This window comes from Sinocyclocheilus grahami, unplaced genomic scaffold, assembly GCF_001515645.1.
Source record: "Sinocyclocheilus grahami isolate Dianchi unplaced genomic scaffold, SAMN03320097.WGS_v1.1 scaffold127.1, whole genome shotgun sequence".
In the NCBI taxonomy this organism is placed as follows: domain Eukaryota; kingdom Metazoa; phylum Chordata; class Actinopteri; order Cypriniformes; family Cyprinidae; genus Sinocyclocheilus; species Sinocyclocheilus grahami.
This window is the reverse complement of record NW_015505306.1, coordinates 2391611-2411664: the sequence shown is the minus strand read 5'-3', so window position 1 is coordinate 2411664 and position 20054 is coordinate 2391611. Positions and strand designations below refer to the sequence as shown.

The 20054-nt window shown below is 39.1% G+C and overlaps 1 protein-coding gene across 2 annotated transcripts; it reads left to right on the top strand.

The window, feature by feature from the left end:
- Positions 1-2255: 2255 nt before the first annotated feature.
- LOC107590417 (histone-arginine methyltransferase CARM1) lies at positions 2256-19022 on the top strand. 2 transcript variants are annotated; one of them, XM_016279163.1, is made up of 16 exons: positions 2256-2509; positions 6794-6919; positions 7314-7420; positions 7640-7744; positions 8070-8180; positions 8848-9025; positions 10079-10169; positions 10348-10429; positions 12631-12716; positions 12839-12928; positions 15388-15525; positions 15616-15705; positions 15784-15896; positions 16030-16110; positions 17534-17602; positions 18781-19022. In XM_016279163.1, exons 1-16 carry the CDS (start codon positions 2368-2370, stop codon positions 18918-18920), a joined length of 1749 nt encoding a protein of 582 aa, XP_016134649.1. In that variant the 5' UTR covers positions 2256-2367; the 3' UTR covers positions 18921-19022. The 2 variants fall into 2 exon arrangements, with proteins under 2 accessions (XP_016134649.1, XP_016134648.1); XM_016279162.1 differs by having other exon boundaries at positions 16030-16128.
- Positions 19023-20054: the final 1032 nt, after the last annotated feature.

The following is a 20054-nucleotide window of genomic DNA, read 5'->3' as shown; positions in this document are numbered from 1 at the left end:
TATGTGTTTATCTGTCCGTTTATATTTTATTTAATCACTCCTTCCCCCTAGGTTTCTCAAGCTGCGGCAGATCTGAAGACATTCTGCTTGCAAAATGCCCATAAGGACCCTCTCCTCATGGGGGTGCCATCAAGCGACAACCCCTTTCGACCACCCAAATCATGTGCGCTCTTCTGAGGTAGCAACGATAAGCTCAGTGTTACTTTTTTCTTTGAAATGTCCTGTTGGACAGGAATATAAACAGAAAAATGAATCTCTGTCTTTCTCTTCTCCCCAAAGGAGTCATGAAGAATTTGGAGAAACTTCTGAACATTCCTCATTTCACTACACAACCCTCAGATCCCCTTTACATTACAGCAGAGCTGGATCATCACTACTATTACACTAAATGGTTTAATTTGTAAGCTGCATTGTGACTTGATGTCTTTCACGTTCAGTGATGAGTTATGAAGAAAACCTCTGAAAAGTGATTTAAAAGCGTTTAATTTTTATACTGTTAAATAAGGACACGGTAGTGCAAAAATGTTACACTAGTAGGAGGAAATTTAAGTGTTCAGTTGGTCAAACAGTCCACTGGAAAAGTGATGGCAAATATGGAAAAAAAAAAAAAAAAAATTTGTACTGTGTAGCTAAGTTTGAATACCAGCCTACACAGAAAGATTGCAAAATGCTTTCTTGTTGTAATGTGTTGAGTTTAGGATGAAACACTGAATTTCTTTGTTTATTGATATAGTTAGGCTTATATACATGGACTGTTGTTGCCATGAAACTCATGTATTTAAGGTATTTAATTGTATTAACCACATAGCTCTATTGAAGGAGAGAGATGTCTTGAATCTCAGGTTCTTTTTGATAAAGATTGATGCCGTGTTTCTGATATAAATTCACTTTTCTAAATACTGAATGAGGTACTACTTTTTATTCAAATGTATTTTCTCCAATGTAGTGGGTAAAGGTTTCTGCATCATTTTGACATTTCTTAAATGTTATGCATTGGGTTTAACACAAGACATAAGTGCAGAATTATATATGTGTTTTTAGTGATATTTACTGGTGAAAAGGTGCTGCCTTGCCTGTTGTGCCTTTACTCTAAGAATTTGAACACCAAATGACTAGGAGCATATCAGATGGCCTGTTTTTGCATATACTCTACCCTTGCATGTTTATTTATCTCATTTTATATCTGTACTGTATCTTTATCAGTCAACCACTGGACATTCATGCAAATGTCATTTTTACTGCTGTCCTTCATTGTTAACATTTCAGTCTGTTTACATCATGTTTGTCTTACATTTTAGGTGATTATGTCTACAAGAGCAACGTCTGATTTGTTTGCAGCAAGATACATACCTTTCCTTACAAAACTGAATCAAGATGTCATTGAAAAGTAAATTAAAATGACAGAGCCTGAAAAGATTCTTACACTATTTGAACGAGATCCCAATTTAATTTTCTATGATTTTAACAATAAGAGCAACTATTATGCGGGAAACTACTATAACAGGGTTATCATTGTTAACTAATGCTAAAACTATCAAAACATTTTTTGTTAATTGAAATAAAGCCGAAAGAAAAAATACAAATATTAGATGAAAAACTTAAACTAAACGAAAATTAGTTGAACTGGAAATAGAAAAAAACTTAGTTCTAGTAAAAATTCTAGAACATACTATAATTAAAATGAAAATATGAACATAAAAAGCTATTTCAAAATATTAATAAAAACGAATAGTATATCTCCACTTCAGTAGCACTAACATACACCAAACACCAAACCAAAAGTTTTATTCCTATCTATATTCTTAAGGTTTTCACAGAGGGATTTGTTCATATATTATTCACCTGATTTATATAGCATTTAATATTCCTTTTTTAAGGTTATTATAAAAAACGTTTATCTCTTAATATGTCAACAAAATGAAAGACGTGAACGGGGCTTTAGCCTATCTAATATTCAGATTTCTGTTCTGAAAATGTAAATTAGTGTAGGCTACATTTAATTAGATAACAGCTTTAAAGAACATTTCAGAAAACGTGTAATACAAAACAACTGTCTTATTGTACTGTGATTAATCACAGCGGGAAGTATGGTGACGTCTAGGCCTTATTCACCTGTGGGGTCTTTTCTTCTTCACAGCCTACTGTACAATAAAGTTTTCAACCCACACATTTAATGTATTTATTAGTAAATGTATTCAAGATACACTTGCTTTTTCTTTGTAGCTCATATCATGTCTTGAAATTGAACGAGAGCTGGAAAAAAAGGAGATGTGGCCATGTGGAGGCAGTAGTAAGTCAGGCCTAGCTTGACCACTGACTCCAGGCGAGATCTGAGCCGCTGCCTGTCTTACTCTCCCCAGATCGAAGATGGCGGGGTCCGTGTTCTCAGGCGTGCGCCTCCTCTCCATCGGAGACGCCAACGGAGACATACAGCGACATTCAGAGCAGCAGCCTCTGCGACTAGAAATCAAAATCAACCAGGACGTGGCTCTCATAAGCCTCTCGAACAGTGAGTAGACGCTGGCTTTTAAACACTTTGAATCCGGCCTCAGTTGAGTGGTGTATCCTAGCTTAGCCTAGTGAGAGTGTGTGTGTGCGGCATGTGCGTCCGTTGCGCCGCCTGATCACCGGGACCGGCGGCTTTTGAGTTATGAGCTCAAATGCGGCCCATTCACCCCTGCATGCTTTCTAAAAGATGTCAAATTGCTGGAGCCATGGGCTTGGGTTCAACACGTATGCCACAAACCACGTTGATCGTAGCATGTTAGCATCCGTAAACACATCGTATTGTGTTATGATGCTTATATTAGTTACTACCCAGTTAATAACGCACGGCAGTCCAGCACTGAATGTATTCCCACAGATAGAAATATACATGCATGTCTTTGCATCCATGAGGTTTCTTTAAGGCTGTCCTCCAGACTTTTAGCAGGACCACAAGGAAGGGCTTTGGATAATGTGGATTGGCGCCTGTAAAGTTAGCCGCAGTCTGAACCTTCAGCCATACTATTGAGCTTCAGAAAGTGTTATAGAAACGTCTTTGTTTTGTACTGGGTTTTATTTGCGTAAACATTTGATTTGTCTGTTGATATCGTGTTAACCTGGTTGGTTGATGGGCTGAATGGATGCTGAGCTCAGTTTTGATTGATTGCGCGCAGTTCCGCGCCGCCTCTCTACTATTACTATGCTGTACTTTACTTTACCATAAGACAGCCCGGTTTCTTTTTCTCAAAGTGCAGAAAGCATTGCTAAAGTAATGTGGAATTACGCGGAGGTTTCTTGTGGCAGCACCGTTTGGACATTCATCTTTGTTCTGCGGGGAACAATAGCGGGTCCCCCGCCTCCTTTTCTCCAGGGTCCCGCCTGTTCATTCAGTGCTCAGGGCTTTTGTTTGGAGCCTCACGCTGGCGATGTCCCGTGCATGAGATGAATGTCTTACTGAAACAGATGCGCTACCCACATCGCATAGATTTCTTTTGAGAAGTTTTTATTGCTCGAGCCCCAAATGCCACATCATTTACCATTTTTTCGTCGAAAGCCCAAGTTTATTAAGTGTAATTCATATTAGTTTGTGGCAGAGTGGTATTTTGCACGTTTTAATACCAGAGCCTGCTCTCAGATAATTATTGTTGTGTAAACATCAAGAGCTAGCAAAGGTGCTAAACTTAGTTTTGCTTTTTACAAATAAATGAACACTTAATGGAAATATTTAAACAGTTTACACTGTTAAAAATGAGTACCAGTTTGTTTAATTCTACATGGAGCGGGTCGCCCCCTTATGTGTCCTGCATTGTTGACGTCACATGGCCGACCTTCTTGTGCAGTTGACAAGGTTGCTAATGACTGCAATAGTAGTAGTAGTAGTAATAATAACTGTCTTTACTGTATGAATGCTCACAGAAAACCTTCTGCATTTTTACAATTTCAAAAGTAAAAAAAAAACGTTTACTTTATTTTTTTTAACAGTTTTACAAATGAGGACATCCACAAATTGAGGTTTTTGTCGTTTGTCAGGTTTTGCTCACTTTTGTGTACAAATGTTTCCCCAAAATATAGTTAAGTAGGCACACACACACACACACACTCACACACACACACACACACACACACACAGGTTACGTCACTTGCCCACCGCGTCACCGACCCCCACCGTCGTTTTGATTTTTTATAGTAATGCAAATCATTTAGTTCAGTAAAAGAACAGACACTTAAAAACTGAACGTTCTACGTCTAAACGCACATATCCGATTCTCCACAGACACGTTTGCTCGTAAAGATTTTTAATGGCGTTTTAATGCTAGCGTGCTGTATGCGCTCGCATTTTATTGAGAGGGAAACTTTTTATAGGTAAGAAATTGCACATTCAGGAGCTGGTTTTCAACCCCGCCCCGTGAATTTTGAAAATACAACAGCTAAAAGCTACTTATATTTTTCAGCAGTGAGGTGATAACTTAGCAGTTTTTGTAATTAAACCGACAAGCTTGTTTGCAATGCTTCACAATCGCTCTTTCGCACGTGGGTGCATGCATTCGTTCTCTCTCTCTCTCTCTCTCTCTCCTTCGAATTCATTTAAATAAATATCATCTTTATTTCACTAAACAATTCTACCTCTAACGAGCTGTAGATAAAATAGTCTAACAAATTAAAATTACTGTTATTTTCCGGTCTTTATCCGTTCAGTCAGGTTTTGTACTGCAAAACATCCATGACTGCCGTTGTCCATGCTGGCAAATAATAATGGCCATTCGACGTGAATTATATACATAATTTTAAAAGCACGGCCATTTAAAACCCGAGGGTCTTCCATGTGCATATAAAGCGATCACTGCAGACAATCCTTTTGGGTGGGAATTAATGTAAACACAGATATCGGATACCAGTCGTGTCTAAAGTGAATGTAAACAGACGTGCCAACAAATCGGATATGGTCAAAAGATCGGATCTGTGCATTAAGACTTGCTATCAAGTAAAGCGACGGCGAGTCGTGCGCCTTCACACTAGTTTACGGTACGTCAAATGCAGGTGTGCTGTGTGCTACATACTGCGCATCTATTAACTACATGACATGATCCATTGAGCGCATCCAAATAGTACAGATCGCTTGACGGAGAGCGAAACTCTCAAGCGCTCAGTAAGCGTGTTTATCGAGTGATAATCTGTGTTGAACGCCTCTCACACACATACTGGCCTGTAAAATCTAACAATTTATTAGCCAATGGCTAATGTTAGACATTATTTAGTCGCCCAGAGTAAGATTTAGTCACATATGCGAGTGATTTACTCGCAATGTAGAGGGTTGAAATCACAAAAAAAGTAAAGTCTCAAATCCAAAGAGATATTCTTTATAAAAGTTAAGAGTCAGCCACACCTACCTAAAACGGCTCGTTCTAACACGCCCCCACATGTCTACATCATGATGTGGGAAGATTTGCATAACGCTGCCCAAATGTTCACGCAAAGAAAGAAGGCTTAACTTTTATTCTTGCTGTAGTATTGTTGCTGCCGCCGCCATGTCGTGAAGACGCTGTGTGTTTCGTTGTGAAAGCGAAACTACTTTGGTTGGGCTTCCAAAAGAGGACGATATCCGCTTCGTCATGCCTAGAGCTGATCCGTGCTGGTCGCTGAGAAAATGCATCAACTTCGTGCTGTGGATCGCCGGATCGGCTTTCACCGTGAACGAAGCGGAGTCCAGCCCGGGGTCATAACATATGGTTGCCGCTCCTTCGTCAAATCCGCTCACTCAAGCCCGCCGGCCTCCGCTCACTCAAGCCCGCCGTGTGTGACGCTGTGTGTTTCGTTGTGAAAGCGAAACTACTTTGTTTGGCCTTCCAAAAGAGGACACGACTAAAAATCGATGCGTTTCAGAAAGGCGGGGCATAGAGGACAAAAAATTATGTACAGTATGTGGAAAATAACGTTTTTTTTAACCTTAAACCGCATAAACATGTTTCATTACACCACATACACAAAATACTGTTCTTTTTAGCAACATCATATGACCCCTTTAAGTAAATGTTCATCATTTGTTCGCCTGTTGCTTTTAAAGGCATCATGTATTCTTTGTTGCAGCATTAAGTTACACTTACCCACCCACATTTTTATTATTATTTTTTTTTTGCTTCCGACACCCATGCAAGCGTCACTCTAAAGCTCAGATTGTCATGGCCTTATTCCCCTGCCCTCGTTTTAGAGGTGTTTGCTTGAGCTGCTGTAGAGACTTACTTGTTTTCAACTCAATTATATAAATGAATACCAGCCTAATCTGTCTATGGAAAGCTTGACCTAATCCTGCAACAGCTGGACAAATAGATGACAAAATCCCTCATCCTGGCATCACAGCTTACTTTTGCAGTGGTTAGAAGGTTTTTGAACCGGTCTAGTTTAGTTTGATTTGCTTTTTTGTTTAGGTGGTAGTAACCTTTAAGGACCGAGCATAATTCGTTAATTTCTCCTGTCCCATTTTAAAGCAATAGTTCACATAAAATTGAACATTTTGTCATCACTTACGGTACCTCATGTCATTCCAAACCTGACTTTTAATTTTTTTGTTGTGCACAAATGTTTATAAAGAATGTCTTTTTTGTGCATATAATGCAAGTCAACGGGGTCCAGTGTTGTTTTGGACCCCACTGACTTCCATTGTATGGACAAAAACTGTTGAAACATTCTTTAAAAGTAAGTAATTTATTCAGTTTTTCTTCAATGAAAATAGTAAACAATGGGATAATATCAGAACACTGATCTGTTTTAGGGTGAGGCATATTTACCTCCATGCATTTGCTTTCCTCCACAGATGAGGAGACGTGTGTCTTTAAGTGTTCAGTATCACGAGAGACAGAATGCAGTCGTGTTGGGAAGCAGTCCTTCATCATTACTCTGGGCTGTAACAGTGTCCTCCTGCAGTTTGCATCTCCAGCAGGTAAAACTCACCACCTTTTATGAGCACATCAGGCTTTATGGCAATTTAGCAGTTCGCTGAGAGACATTCAGACAAGCGAAGCATATTTTGATATTTTCACTCCATTAGGACTCTTTTCAGTTTCACTCTTTTCACTTTTCAGTTGACTCTTAGGAAAACGAAGTGAAACAAGTTTTAGTTTTAGAATTTTAATAAAAGATAAATCTGTAATTTTCCCCCCTTTTCTCGCCATGACTATAGCCATGTTAGCTGGCATGCCATTAACCATAAACAAACAAACATTCAGATAAGCACAGCAGCAGTCAGTCATTGTGTTGTGGGCAAACCTGAATGAAGGGATGGTGCTGTGAAGCTTGTAATCTCTTGATGTGTTCCGTGGTGTTGTGTTTGCCAGATTTCTCGTCATTCTATAACCTCCTGAAGAATTGTCGTGGACATGGGGGTGAACACTCGGTCTTCAGTGATAGGACGGAGGAGTCCTCAGCTGTACAGTATTTCCAGGTGTGTTTGGCTTCTAATTAACATGCATAAACAAAACACATTGTCATTTGTTGAACCCATTTTATTCCTGGTTTACAACCGTAAGAGGTATTTTTAAATACGTTTTAAAAGGTATCCAGGCTAGCCTTTATTTCTAATGGATAAATTTGACTTGTAGCGTCAACAAAAGAGGCATGATATGAATGTCCGCTTTTTTTTTTCTTTTTTTTCTTTCTTCAGTTTTATGGCTACCTCTCTCAGCAACAAAATATGATGCAGGATTATGTGCGAACTGGAACATATCAACGGGCCATCCTCCAGAATCATACTGACTTCAAGGATAAAGTACTGTTATTTCTTCTGTCGATGCATCTGTTACTGTATAGATAGCATAGATTTGAGTAGTTTCAGAATTGCTGAAGCATTTGGCATTGTGACCTTGACTTTTAGCTTTGATGTTGTCCAGAACAAAACATCTCAAACTGGAACAGTTGACTAATTACAACTAAGTGAAAATGGACATTTGAGTCCACTTCATTTAAAACGGCTATTCCTTATGAATGCATCTCTGAATTAACTACTATTAAATTAAACCTGTAGTTTGGACCTGGTTGTGTCAAATCATGTGATACTTGTTCTCATTCTTCCTTGTCCGTCCTTTTCGCCTTAGGTGATTCTGGATGTAGGTTGTGGCTCTGGGATTCTGTCATTTTTCGCAGCTCAGGCTGGTGCCCGTAAAGTTTATGCTGTGGAGGCCAGTACCATGGCTCAACATGCAGAGGTATGACCGATTCCTCAATCACTAACATGCAGTACTGTTCAAAGATTTGGGATCAATAAGATTTTTTCAAATGTTTTTGAAAGACATCTCTTCTGCTCACCAAGGCTGCATTTATTTGATCAAACAAACTGTAAAAACAGTAATATTGTTAAATATTATTACAATTTAAATGTCTGTTTTCTGTTTGGATATATTTTAAAATGTAATTTCTGTGATGACACAGCTGAATTTTCATAATCATTACTCCAGGCTTCAGTGTCACATGATCCTTTAGAAATCATTCTAATATGATCATTTGTAGCTTTTCTTATTTTTATCAGTGTTGAAAACCGTTGTGCTGCCTAATATTGCCCAAACCTTTGAATGGTAGTGTATATTTCACATGTGTAGTCACATTTAATCATTTATAAATATACAAGTAATTGAGTGACGTGGGATATCTGTACCAAAAATGTATTAATTGATAGTAAAATTTTATTATATACAATTTTGGAGTATTGTTTAATCCTCTCCTGAGGACCTGAATGCTTGACAATTTAGATTTAGTATTGATACCAAGAAGCTGGTATTGTACCAAATGCAGAATTTCATAATAAGATGGCTTTTGGCATTGGCTAATTGAAAGTCATGTTAAGTAGTAGTAATACTAATAATTGTGTGTCCACAGGTTCTTGTGAACAGTAACAGGCTGTCAGAACGTGTTTTGGTGATTCCTGGTAAAGTGGAGGAAGTGACCCTACCCGAGCAGGTGGACATAATTATCTCTGAACCCATGGGCTACATGCTGTTCAACGAAAGGATGCTGGAGAGCTACCTGCATGCCAAGAAGTTCCTCAAGCCCAACGGTAAAAAGGTTGTTTCAATAAAAATAACCAGACAAAGGCAGGCTGACATACAGTGCCCTCCATTAATATTGGCACCCTTGGTAAATATGAGCAAAGGCGGCTGTGAAAATAAATCTGCATTGTTTATCTTTTTGATCGTTCATTCAAAAAATGCACAAAATTCTAACCTTTCATTGAAGTAAAACAATTGAAAGTGAAGGAGATACTCATATCATGAAATAAATGTTTTTCTCTAATACACGTTGGCCACAAATATTGGCACCCCTAGAAATTCTTCAGAGTAAAATTTCTCTGAAGTATATTCCCATTTATAATTAAAAACATTTTAGCACACCAGGGTGACTAGGAGCATGAGATTGTCCAGCCTTGACTTCCATCTTTAATGTTGTGGGCCTATTTTTCTGCTGGAGGTCCTGGACATCTTGTTCAGATACATGGCATCATGGATTCGATCAAATACAAACGGATACAAAATCTAAACCTGACTGCCTCAATTAGAAATCTTACAATGGGCCATGGTTAGATCTTCCATCAGGACAATGATCCAAAACAAACATCAAAATCAACACAAAAATGTGTCACTGAGCACAAAATGAAGCTTCTGCCATAGCCGTCCCAGTTACCCGACCTGAACCCTATAGAAAATGAGTGGGGTGAACTGAAGAGAAGAAGCGCCAACATGGAGCTGGGAATTTGAAGGATCTGAAGAGATTCTGGATGAAGGAATGGTCTCTGATCTCTTGTCAGGTGTTTTCCAAACTCATCAGGTGGTGCAGGAGAAAACTCGGAGCTGTTATCTTGGGAAAAGGACGTTGCAATAATTGGGTGCCAATAATTGTGGCCAATGTGAACTGGAGAAAAACATTTCATAATGAGATTTCCTCCCACTTTCGATTGTTTTACTTAAATGATAGGTTAGAATTTTGTAAAAATTTTTGAATGAAAGATCAAAAGGATAAACCACCTTTTACCAAGGTTGCCGATATTAGTGGAGGGCACTGTATACATAGTGTATCAATATTTGTACATAACAGACCTCTGTTCTCTTTACAGGCAAAATGTTTCCCACCATTGGAGACGTGCACCTCGCCCCTTTCACAGATGAGCAGCTTTACATGGAGCAGTTTACAAAGGCCAATTTCTGGTGTGTTTTCTAAAATGAGAATAAGGACATTGGGTGGGGGGAGAGTTCAGATGCAGATGTCAAATAATAGTCTCAAAGTGTAAATAAACGGACAGTAATTTAAGACTGTAGCAGATGACTAACACATAACTCTGGATCATTTCTTTTGTGCTTATACTTACAAAACTGATTCTTTCAGGTACCAGCCATCTTTCCATGGGGTGGATCTGTCTGCGCTGAGAGGAGCTGCAGTAGATGAATACTTCAGACAGCCGATTGTGGTGAGAAATGGGAGGGAATGGCTGGCGGATTGGCTGTGTGCAAGTTAATTCATAAATACCTGCTAGCTTTTTAGAGTTAGCCACAGCTTGGAACATTCACTGAAGTAGGTGGGAAGGTAACTGGAGATTTGTCTCCTCACTGGTTATAGATGAGCGCTGAGGGCTTGGGGGTAAATAGGGACAGGATTGGGTTACTTACTTAAGCCTAAATGAGAACAGTGAGGATGTTTCTGGGAAATGGAGAAAGGCAGCATGTTTCATGGATTAGGAAAATAGATTCAGTGGCAGTTTCATATAGGAGACTCAAGTGAAGCATGTATGCTCGCCCTTGTGCCCGTGATGAAAGGCTTTACTTCGTGGTCAGGGTTTCTGAGCTCACGGTTTGTGTGGTCAGAGGGTATTCAATGAATTTAGATCTATCAAGGAAGGTTTATGAAGCACGTCTTTGTGTACAAGTACTCTACATGTGAAATTTTGTATCTTGATTTTCATCTAGGATCCACAGTGTTTTGAAATCCATCAGAGCTACTTTTTCCACTTACGTGCACTCGAGAAGCCAATTAAAGGGGTCATATGATGTTGCTAAAAAGAACATTGTTGTGTATTTGGTGTAATGCAATGCGTTTATGCGGTTTAAGGTTCAAAAAACACATTATTTTCCACATACTGTACATTATTGTTGCTCCTCAATGCCTATGACTTTCTGAAACGCGTCGATTTTTACAAAGCTCATCGTTCTGAAAAGTGAGATGTACGCTGATTGGCCAGCTATCAGGTGCGTTGTGATTGGCCGAATACCTCAAGCGTGTGATGAAAATGTTACGCCCCTTACCATACTGTGATGCCGTGTCCGGCCGGAGTGACGAGACAAAACCAATAAAACCCATTATAAACGAGGCATTTGTTGCATCCAGTGGGGACATAATTACTGATTATAATGACTTGTACTGTGTTTTTACGCGTTGCGTATCGTGCCGCATAAACATAAAACCATGTCTGCATTTGTGATCGGAGAAATGACAAACAACAAGCGCTACTCTACACTGCTCAAAACTCGCGTTTGAATCATCAGTGGGAAATCCTTTAAATACAAAAAATGTACTTGCAGTCTGTGAGTCAGAAGCGCCAGACTGTCCTCGCAAAGTTGGAACTGCCCCACTTTATAGAACAGCCTTTGAGCACAGACCCATTGTAGGCTACTCTGCAGGTTCAGGAAACAGTCCTCCATAAAATGCGTCACACACTGCGGACTTGAGTGAGGAGCGGCCGGCGGTCTAGAGTGAGTGGAGGCCGGCGGACTTGAGAACGGCGCGGCCGGCGGATTTGACTTAAGGAGCATCCGGCAGGCTTGCAGCAACCACATGTGACAACCCCGGGCTGGACTCCGCTTCATCCACGGTGAAAGCCGATCTGGCGATCCACAGCGCGAAGTTGATGTATTTCCTCAGCGACCAGCACGGATCAGCTCTAGGCATGACGAAGCGGATATCGTCCTCTTTTGGAAGCCCAACCAAAGTAGTTTCGCTTTCACAACGAAACACAGCATCTCCACAACATGGCGGCGGCGGCGGCAACAACAATACTACAGCGAGAATAAAAGTTACGCCTTCTTTCTTTGCGTATATACTGTGTCTTTGCAACTTTACAGATCTTCTTTATGCACCAAGAGCTTGTAACACTCCAAAGAGAAAGGAAAAATGTAAATCGTATCATATGACCCCTTTAAGTTGTCGATTATGCACTTGATTTTTCAGTCCACAGATTCAGACATCATAATTGTAGTTTACAGTCAGTGTGTGTGGTTTATGTCCAGCAGTAGTCAGCTGTTCAGGCATATGCTATTCCTGTAATGGTGTTACACTGCTGGGACAGTGACCTGCTGTGGTCTGGCTCCAGAGGGCGCTGTTGTAGCATCCTTCAGAGTTCAGGCTGAGGCGGGAGAGTTTTAAATCTTGTGCAATATATTTTTTACTTGCGTTTTTTAATTTTGTTTTCATGCTTGTTCTTTTTTTATCCATGACTGCAATACTTTAGGCGGGATTCTGATCCCATAAGAGCCCTCTGAGCTAGGACTGAGTCTGATTAACTGGCTCAGCCCTTGACAAGAGGCCTCACAGCACGTCAGTTTGTTATTCAAATTGCTTCATCCTCTTCTTACCTGGATACCTGCCTTTTCTCATTTATTCTGTCATTTCTTGCAGGACACTTTTGATATCAGGATCCTGATGGCCAAATCAGTGAAATATACAGTGAACTTTTTAGAAGCTAAAGAAGAGGATCTTTACAAGTATGATTTCACTAAATGCGTAATTTTATTGTGTTTAAATGTAGCCTTTTGATATATGGGAAATGTACAAATTGAAGTCTGTCAGCTCACATTTTTATATATCCTTTTCTTACTTGTTCCAGGATAGAAATCCCCTTTAAATTCCACATGATGCATTCAGGGCTTGTACATGGGCTGGCTTTTTGGTTTGATGTCGCATTCATTGGATCAGCGTAAGTTCCAACATATTCTATTCAAAGTGTTTTCACACTTGAGTCCTCTCTCACAGAGCCAAATTCAGACTATTTTAAATCAATTAAAATGTGAACTAAGTGAAAGAACCTGTTTTTCTGTGCTTGTTTTGTGATTCTGATTAAATGTCGCTTATATAGGGCGCTTTCCCGCCACCTGCCATTGGCTATTGCGATGCAATGGTGTTAAGTGAATAAGGCTTCAGTATTTGAGGAGAAAGGTGTTTCCCCCAAGCGATCAGCTTACACTTTACACAACATCTTGTTCCCTTCTCAGGGAACTGAGGTTACGCCAGTAACCAGAGATGTTTTCTGTGCATTCACTCTGTCACTGGTGTGCTTAGATCAGATCGATCTTACTGTTTTTTTTTTATTTTTTATGTTGAACCATTTGAATGCCTAATGGTTAGAGTCGGACTTGTAACCCGAAGGTTGTAGGTTTGAGTCTCAAGTCCGGCAGGAATTGTCGGTGGAGGGAGTGAATAACCAGCACTCTCTTCCACCCTCAATACCACGACTGCGGTGAAACCCTTGAGCAAGACACCGAACCCCCAACTGCTCCCGGGCGCCGCAGCAATATGGTTGCCCACTGCTCCGGGTGTGTGTTCACTGTGTGTGTTCACTCCTGTGTGTGTGCACTTGGATGGGTTAAATGCAGAGCACAAAAAAAAAAAGAGTATGGGACACCATACTTGGCCACGCTTCACTTCATGTTTTATTATTTTATATTATTATTAATAATAATGCTATTAATGCTGACATAAATGTAAGAATATATAATGTATTATTATTATTATTATTATTACCAAATTCAGACCACATTAAATTGACCAAAACATGAAACAAGTCAAAGAAATCAGGTTCTCTTTGCATTCACACTGGTGTGCTCAGATCTGATTGTGGTCCATTTCGATCTATATTTTTTTTTTATTCATTTATTTGAAGATGTTTTTTTGTTTTTTTTCCCGTAATAATTTTGTCACAATGCAAATTATAAGATGACTGTCAGGTTGTTTTGGGGGTTCAGTTGTTTTTTAAAAGTTTGTTTAGTTTGGTGATTTTTGGTAAATTTTGTCCTGAATTTTTGTGGACCACTGAAATAAACCAAGTTACCATTATTAATTTTTTTAATTCATATTGTCAGATTTAAAACAATACTTTTGTAGACCCCTTGAAATTAATCAAGTTACCATTATTTTTTTATGCATATTTTATTGTCAGATTTTAAAAATACTTGTAAGTGATTCTTGAATGATGACTCTTATTAAATAATTGGTATGTGGACTATAAGCATATACAGGGACATGTGAAAGTTTGGGAACCCCTTGCAGAATCTGTGAAAATGTGAATAATTTTAACAAAATAAGAGAGATCATACAAAATGCATGTTATTTTTTATTTAGTACTGTCCTGAGTAAGATATTTTACATAAAAGATGTTTACATATAGTCCACAAGACAAAAAAATAGCTGAAATTATAAAAATAACCCCCTTCAAAATTTTGGGAACCCATGGTTCTTAATACTGTGTGTGGTTACCTGGATGATCTACCACTGTTTTCTGTTTTGTGATGGTTGTTCATGAGTCCCTTGTTTGTTCTGAACAGTTAAACTGAGCACTGTTCCTCAGAAAAATCCTCCATGTCCTGCAGATTCTTCAGTTTTCCAGCATCTTTTGCATATTTGAACCCTTTCCAGCAGTGACTGTATGATTTTGAGATCCATCTTTTCACACGGAGGACTATTGAGGGACTCAAACACAACTGTTAAAAAAGGTTCAAACATTCACTGATGCTCCAGAAGGAAACACGATGCATTAAGAGCCAGGGGGGGAAAACTTTTTGAATTTGAAGATCAAGGTAAATTGTACTTTGTCTTCCGGGAAACATGCAAGTATCTTCTGTTGCTTCCGAAGGGCAGTACTAAATGGGAAAAATTATATTTCGGCAAAATAAGACAAATTAGGACATCTTCATCCTATTCAAAAGTTTTCTCTTAATGCATCGTGTTTCCTTCTGGAGCATCAGTGAATGTTTGAACCTTTTTTTAATAGTTGTGTTTGAGTCCCTCAATTGTCCTCCGTGTGAAAAGATGGATACTCAGGACAGTACTAAATAAAAAAAATAACAGGCATTTTGCATGATCTCTCTTATTTTGTTAAAATTATTCACATTTTCACAGATTCTGCAAGGGGTTCCCGAACTTTCGCATGCCACTGTATCAGTTCAAATGTTGTCATTCCACGAAATTCAATTTTATTAACTCAAGTAGATGTGTGATAATTTATATTCATTTCCTCCTGATTATAACCGTTTTCAACAAATGGGAATATGGTCATAATTTTAAAACTTTTTGAATACTTGGATATGAGGGAACTATTTGAATGTTTTGCAATCGGAACATTTTGACAGGTATGCTCTTGTGCTGTGTCTCTCTGAACAGGATGACGGTGTGGCTCTCCACGGCCCCCACAGAACCCCTCACTCACTGGTACCAGGTGCGCTGTCTGCTGCAGTCACCTCTCTTTGCCAAGGCAGGGGACACAATGTCAGGCACTGCACTTTTAATCGCCAACAAGAGGTGAGCACCCACAATGCTTTGTGTTTTAACCCTCAGGCTGTTTCGCTTTTGACTTCTCGTGGTCTCATTTGTTTCCACTTCCTCTCACAGACAAAGCTATGACATTAGTATTGTTGCTCAAGTAGACCAGACAGGCTCCAAGTCCAGTAATCTACTTGATCTCAAGAACCCATTCTTCCGGTGAGAGGATGCATTGCTTTGAAAAGCAATAAGGAATGTCTGAATGGTGTGTTGATTATGCTATGCTGTGTTCTGCAGGTACACGGGCACAACACCCGCCCCACCTCCAGGTTCACACTATTCCTCCCCCTCAGAGAATATGTGGAACACTGGGGGAACTTACAACATGAGCCAAGGCATGGCTGTGTCGGGTACATGACCAGGAAGACCCTTATAAAATCATTCCTCTTTTTAGATCTATATCAGCTGACGTTCCTCCCATCCGGCTGCTATTGCATAACTGGAGTGATGCCACTAATATTTTATTCTGTCTGTGTTTGTCAGGGATGCCTACAGCCTATGATCTCAGCACTGTCATTGGCGGCAGTGGGACTACAGTGTCCCACAACAATCTCATCCCCATTGGTACAGACACGCATGCACGTATGGATATTTACACACACACTCACACATACACACAATTGAGGAGTGAAATTGGCTCTGGTGTTTTTTTTTTTTTAAGGTGGTCATTCACCCATAAATGAGAATTGTATCATCAGTTAATCACTCTTATGTCTTTCCAAATCCATAAGACTTTAGTTCATCTTTGAGACACAAATGAAGTTGCTGTTTTTTGTTATTGTTTTTTTTCTGTCAATCTGCTGGTAGTCCACTCAACCAAAAAAAGTTCAAAAAGACATTGTATAAGTAATCCATAAGCTCAGACCTCATTGCTTTATATATTTCAAGCAAGCACGTTTCTTTGAGCTTCAGTGTTTACCCTATTTTAGCTTTATGTGTGTGTGATGATCAATGTTTATTTATGAATAAAGGTGTAAATTAAATCGGTTTCATGTAAAGTGATTGTATCTTCATTTGGAAGATTGGTATGGATTACTTGATTCGTATGGACTACTTTTACGAAGTCTTTTTGTACTTTGAAAAGCCACACAACCAAAACTTTGATGCTTCAATGAATAGGCAAAATGATGTGAGAATATTAATATCTTCATTTGTGTTTCAAAGATGAATGGGAATCATACAGATTTGGAACATCATGAGGGCGAGTAAATTCATTTTTGGGTGCACTATCCCTTTAAGTACTAAAAAAAAAGTTTATCATTTCAAAGGGGCCACATCATGAAGGATCAAATATTTTGATCTTTAACTTTTGATCTTTTCAGATAAGAGCTTGATGTTATAATGAAAAAATACTGTAACTTGCAGAACTCATCACCTCCCCTGTCCAAATAGACCTTCTATTAAAGCTAAACTCCTAAAATGGCCCATTCTGAATTTTCTGACATCAGAAAACACAATCATCCATGTGTACTCATCAGTGATGACTATTGGGTGACCAGAAACTTAACAGTGTGGTAGAGTATCACTTAATGTGGTAAGTGATGCTTTTCCCATGTGAAAAGGGTAATTGCATATAGATGTATTAAAGGTGCAGCAGCAGCAAAAAAAAAATATTGTTACATTTTGAAGGTCGGGGAGAGAGTAGAATATGGCCATGACCAAAATGTCAAGTCAAAATTATGTTTTGGTGCAAAAAACATTTATGATTGTATCTTAGGGGGAAAAAAATGTGTATGATATGGCCCCTTTAATGCATACTACATAATTATTTTAATATCTCTTCTAATGTCCTTTATAGTATAATTAATAATTGTCTATTGTTATTGAAAGGTTTTCTACACAACAGAACTACAGTTCTAGGTTATATCACAGCCTTTTTCCTTTAGCTTCGTGTCAAATATTCATGTTTTTCATGTATATCAGATTTTGTTCTTGTGTAAATTGAAAATAGATGTCGATTTTTTTATTTTTATTTTTTTTCCTCCAGTGAACACGGGGATTGTGAATCACACTCACTCCAGAATGGGTTCTATAATGAGCACCGGAATCGTCCAGGGTGAGTGTCTCTGCTCTTATTGTTTTCACAGAGTAAAACAGGGCCTGGACTCTTACAGATAAATTGATATTCCTTCCAAAAATTAAAATGCTCTCATATTTACTCACCATCATGTTGTATCAAATGGAAAAAATAAGGATATTGTTCATCTTCAAAACACAAATGAAGATATTTTTCATATTCTCTCATCATTTTTGTCCAGACATTGAAAGTCTACACTTTACAAAATTTTCATGCATAAAAAATTACGTAGACAAAGTAACTTTTCATAAAAGCTTTTATTCATATGTAAACAGTGATCATTCATACATTCATGTAAAACACCCGCGCCTCGTTTTGATTTTGAAACGTGCAGTGCTCATGTTTATTCAACAAAGTCAAAGCCTTTTGGAAGATTTATTTGTGGCAGTCAGTTTTGATATTGTGGCGGGCCGCCACAAATAAATCAATGTATGGGAAACACTGAACATTGTCATGGTTTTAAAGTGTGAAGGTGTTTAATGTCGTGTTGCACTGAACATTTGTGCTTGGTGTGATATGAATAGGCCTTTACAGTACTGGTAGTGTGTGCTGAGTGCCTGCAGATTGATACCATGTGAATAGTCTCATTAAATTCATTCTCAAACCATGAGTGTTGTATTTTCGAGGTGACGTGTTAAGTAAAAAAATAAAAGGTTCCACCTCAAACATTTTTCGCTCTCTTCCAGCCTCTCCATTTAGTTGTTTATAAAGAGTCTTACATAAAGCTGATTAGGGTGAAGTGAACCTGAAACCAGGCTAATTATACAAATTCTTTGACTGCTTATTAGTTGACTAATTAATAAAAAAATAGTTTGAACATTCCTAATGGTGATTGTTCTTTGATTTGATCGCTTAAGCCCAAAGTATACTTCAGTTGTCACACATACAGCCAAAAGCACAGCTTTTCAAAATATACTCCATTTGATCGCGTGTAAACACAGGCACTGACACATGCCCACTAGAATGTTTCCACCTTGTGGATAAACTTAGTAGTACCAAAAAAATTGTCACACACACTCTACAAGTATCACGGCTTAAAAACACACGTAAAAAGAAGACAGCTGAAAAACACACAAAGCATACTTTTAACTTTAACATCTTAATAACCACATGTTCATAAATACAAAGGCTGTAATGTTGCTTTTATCTCCTCTCAGGGGCTACAACTGCCCAGCAGGGTCCCAGCAGCAGTAGTCCTTATTACCCCGTCACCAACCAGTTCACCATGGGTGGCCCGGCTATCTCCATGGCATCTCCTATGGCCATCCCCAGCAACACCATGCACTACGGGAGCTAAGGCCAAGGGACGGCCTCTGCATGTCCAATTACCCCCCACCTCACCCCACCCTACCCCTGCAAACTGACTACAGCCAAATTCAGAATACCAAAACCAGTGCACCAGTCTGGATATCACTTTATTCTCGCTCGCTCTATATATAGATATACATGTATACATATATTTATATATATATATATATATATATGTATATATTCTAAACTGTTTCTTTCACTGGTGTTTTATTCTTACATATCCGTCCCGCGGCCCTATAATGTCAGCGCGTGCAGGCATTCGGCCAGTTCAAAACATCGGAGGTGTATCATTGTTACTCTTTCCTCCCATCCTAAACACACAGCACCTGCTCCACAACCAGCCACTAGGAGGCAGCACTTGTCTGTAAGCATGCTGAAAAAGCACAAACCAGAGATTCAAGACTCAATGTAAAAAGGACTTGTTCGGAAGAACTCTGACGATGGGACACATTTTGATTTTTTTAGATGTGCACACGTTCCCCCTTACTTAATGAATTCCCACTTTTTTTTTTAGCCGCATAAATGCCATCATTGACTATTGAAATGAATTCAAGATCTTTTGCAGGATCCTGCCACTGTTCCTAACAACTCCAGCTCAGTTGTACCTACACTTCACCATCGGCTTTTTTACGTTTGCAGTGATATCAACCGGCTATCACATCTCGATTCACTCAGCATGGGCTTTTGATGGCCATCTCAACTCACCTAGATGTTCGCAACCTCTCATCACTCTCCTGAAGCGACGGACACATTCTGTAAATGCTCACCAAGTTCATTACAACTACTAGCACAGTACCGCTGGATCCTGCCTGTATACAACCATTGTGTAGATATAGAGGTCATCTTACTTTTCATTCCATTTCTGACTGTGTTAGTGCAGTCCCAGATTTATGTGTCCCTTGGTGTTCCCTGAGGTGAATTCTGAGTGTGGATTATCAAAACTGCTGCTGTCGACCTCCGACTTCAACATGACGCAAATCTGACTTATAAATTGGCGCATTCATTTTTAGTCAATTATAAGGACCTTAAAGGACACACAGGTTTTAGGAATAAAAATGCCAGCTCCAAAACCCTCCATTACCAGCCAAGGAGGACGGTAGAGTGCTGGGAAGGACAGTCG

What these genes read in the sequence shown, in the direction of transcription:
- LOC107590417 (XM_016279162.1), top strand. Translation starts at nt 2,368, where the DNA reads ATGGCGGGGTCCGTGTTCTCAGGCGTGCGCCTCCTCTCCATCGGAGAC. An exon ending in GTCGCATTCATTGGATCAGC is followed by an intron (nt 12,929 to 15,387) that starts GTAAGTTCCAAC and finishes CTCTCTGAACAG; the next exon opens with GATGACGGTGTGGCTCTCCA. An exon ending in GAGCACCGGAATCGTCCAGG is followed by an intron (nt 17,603 to 18,780) that starts GTGAGTGTCTCT and finishes ATCTCCTCTCAG; the next exon opens with GGGCTACAACTGCCCAGCAG.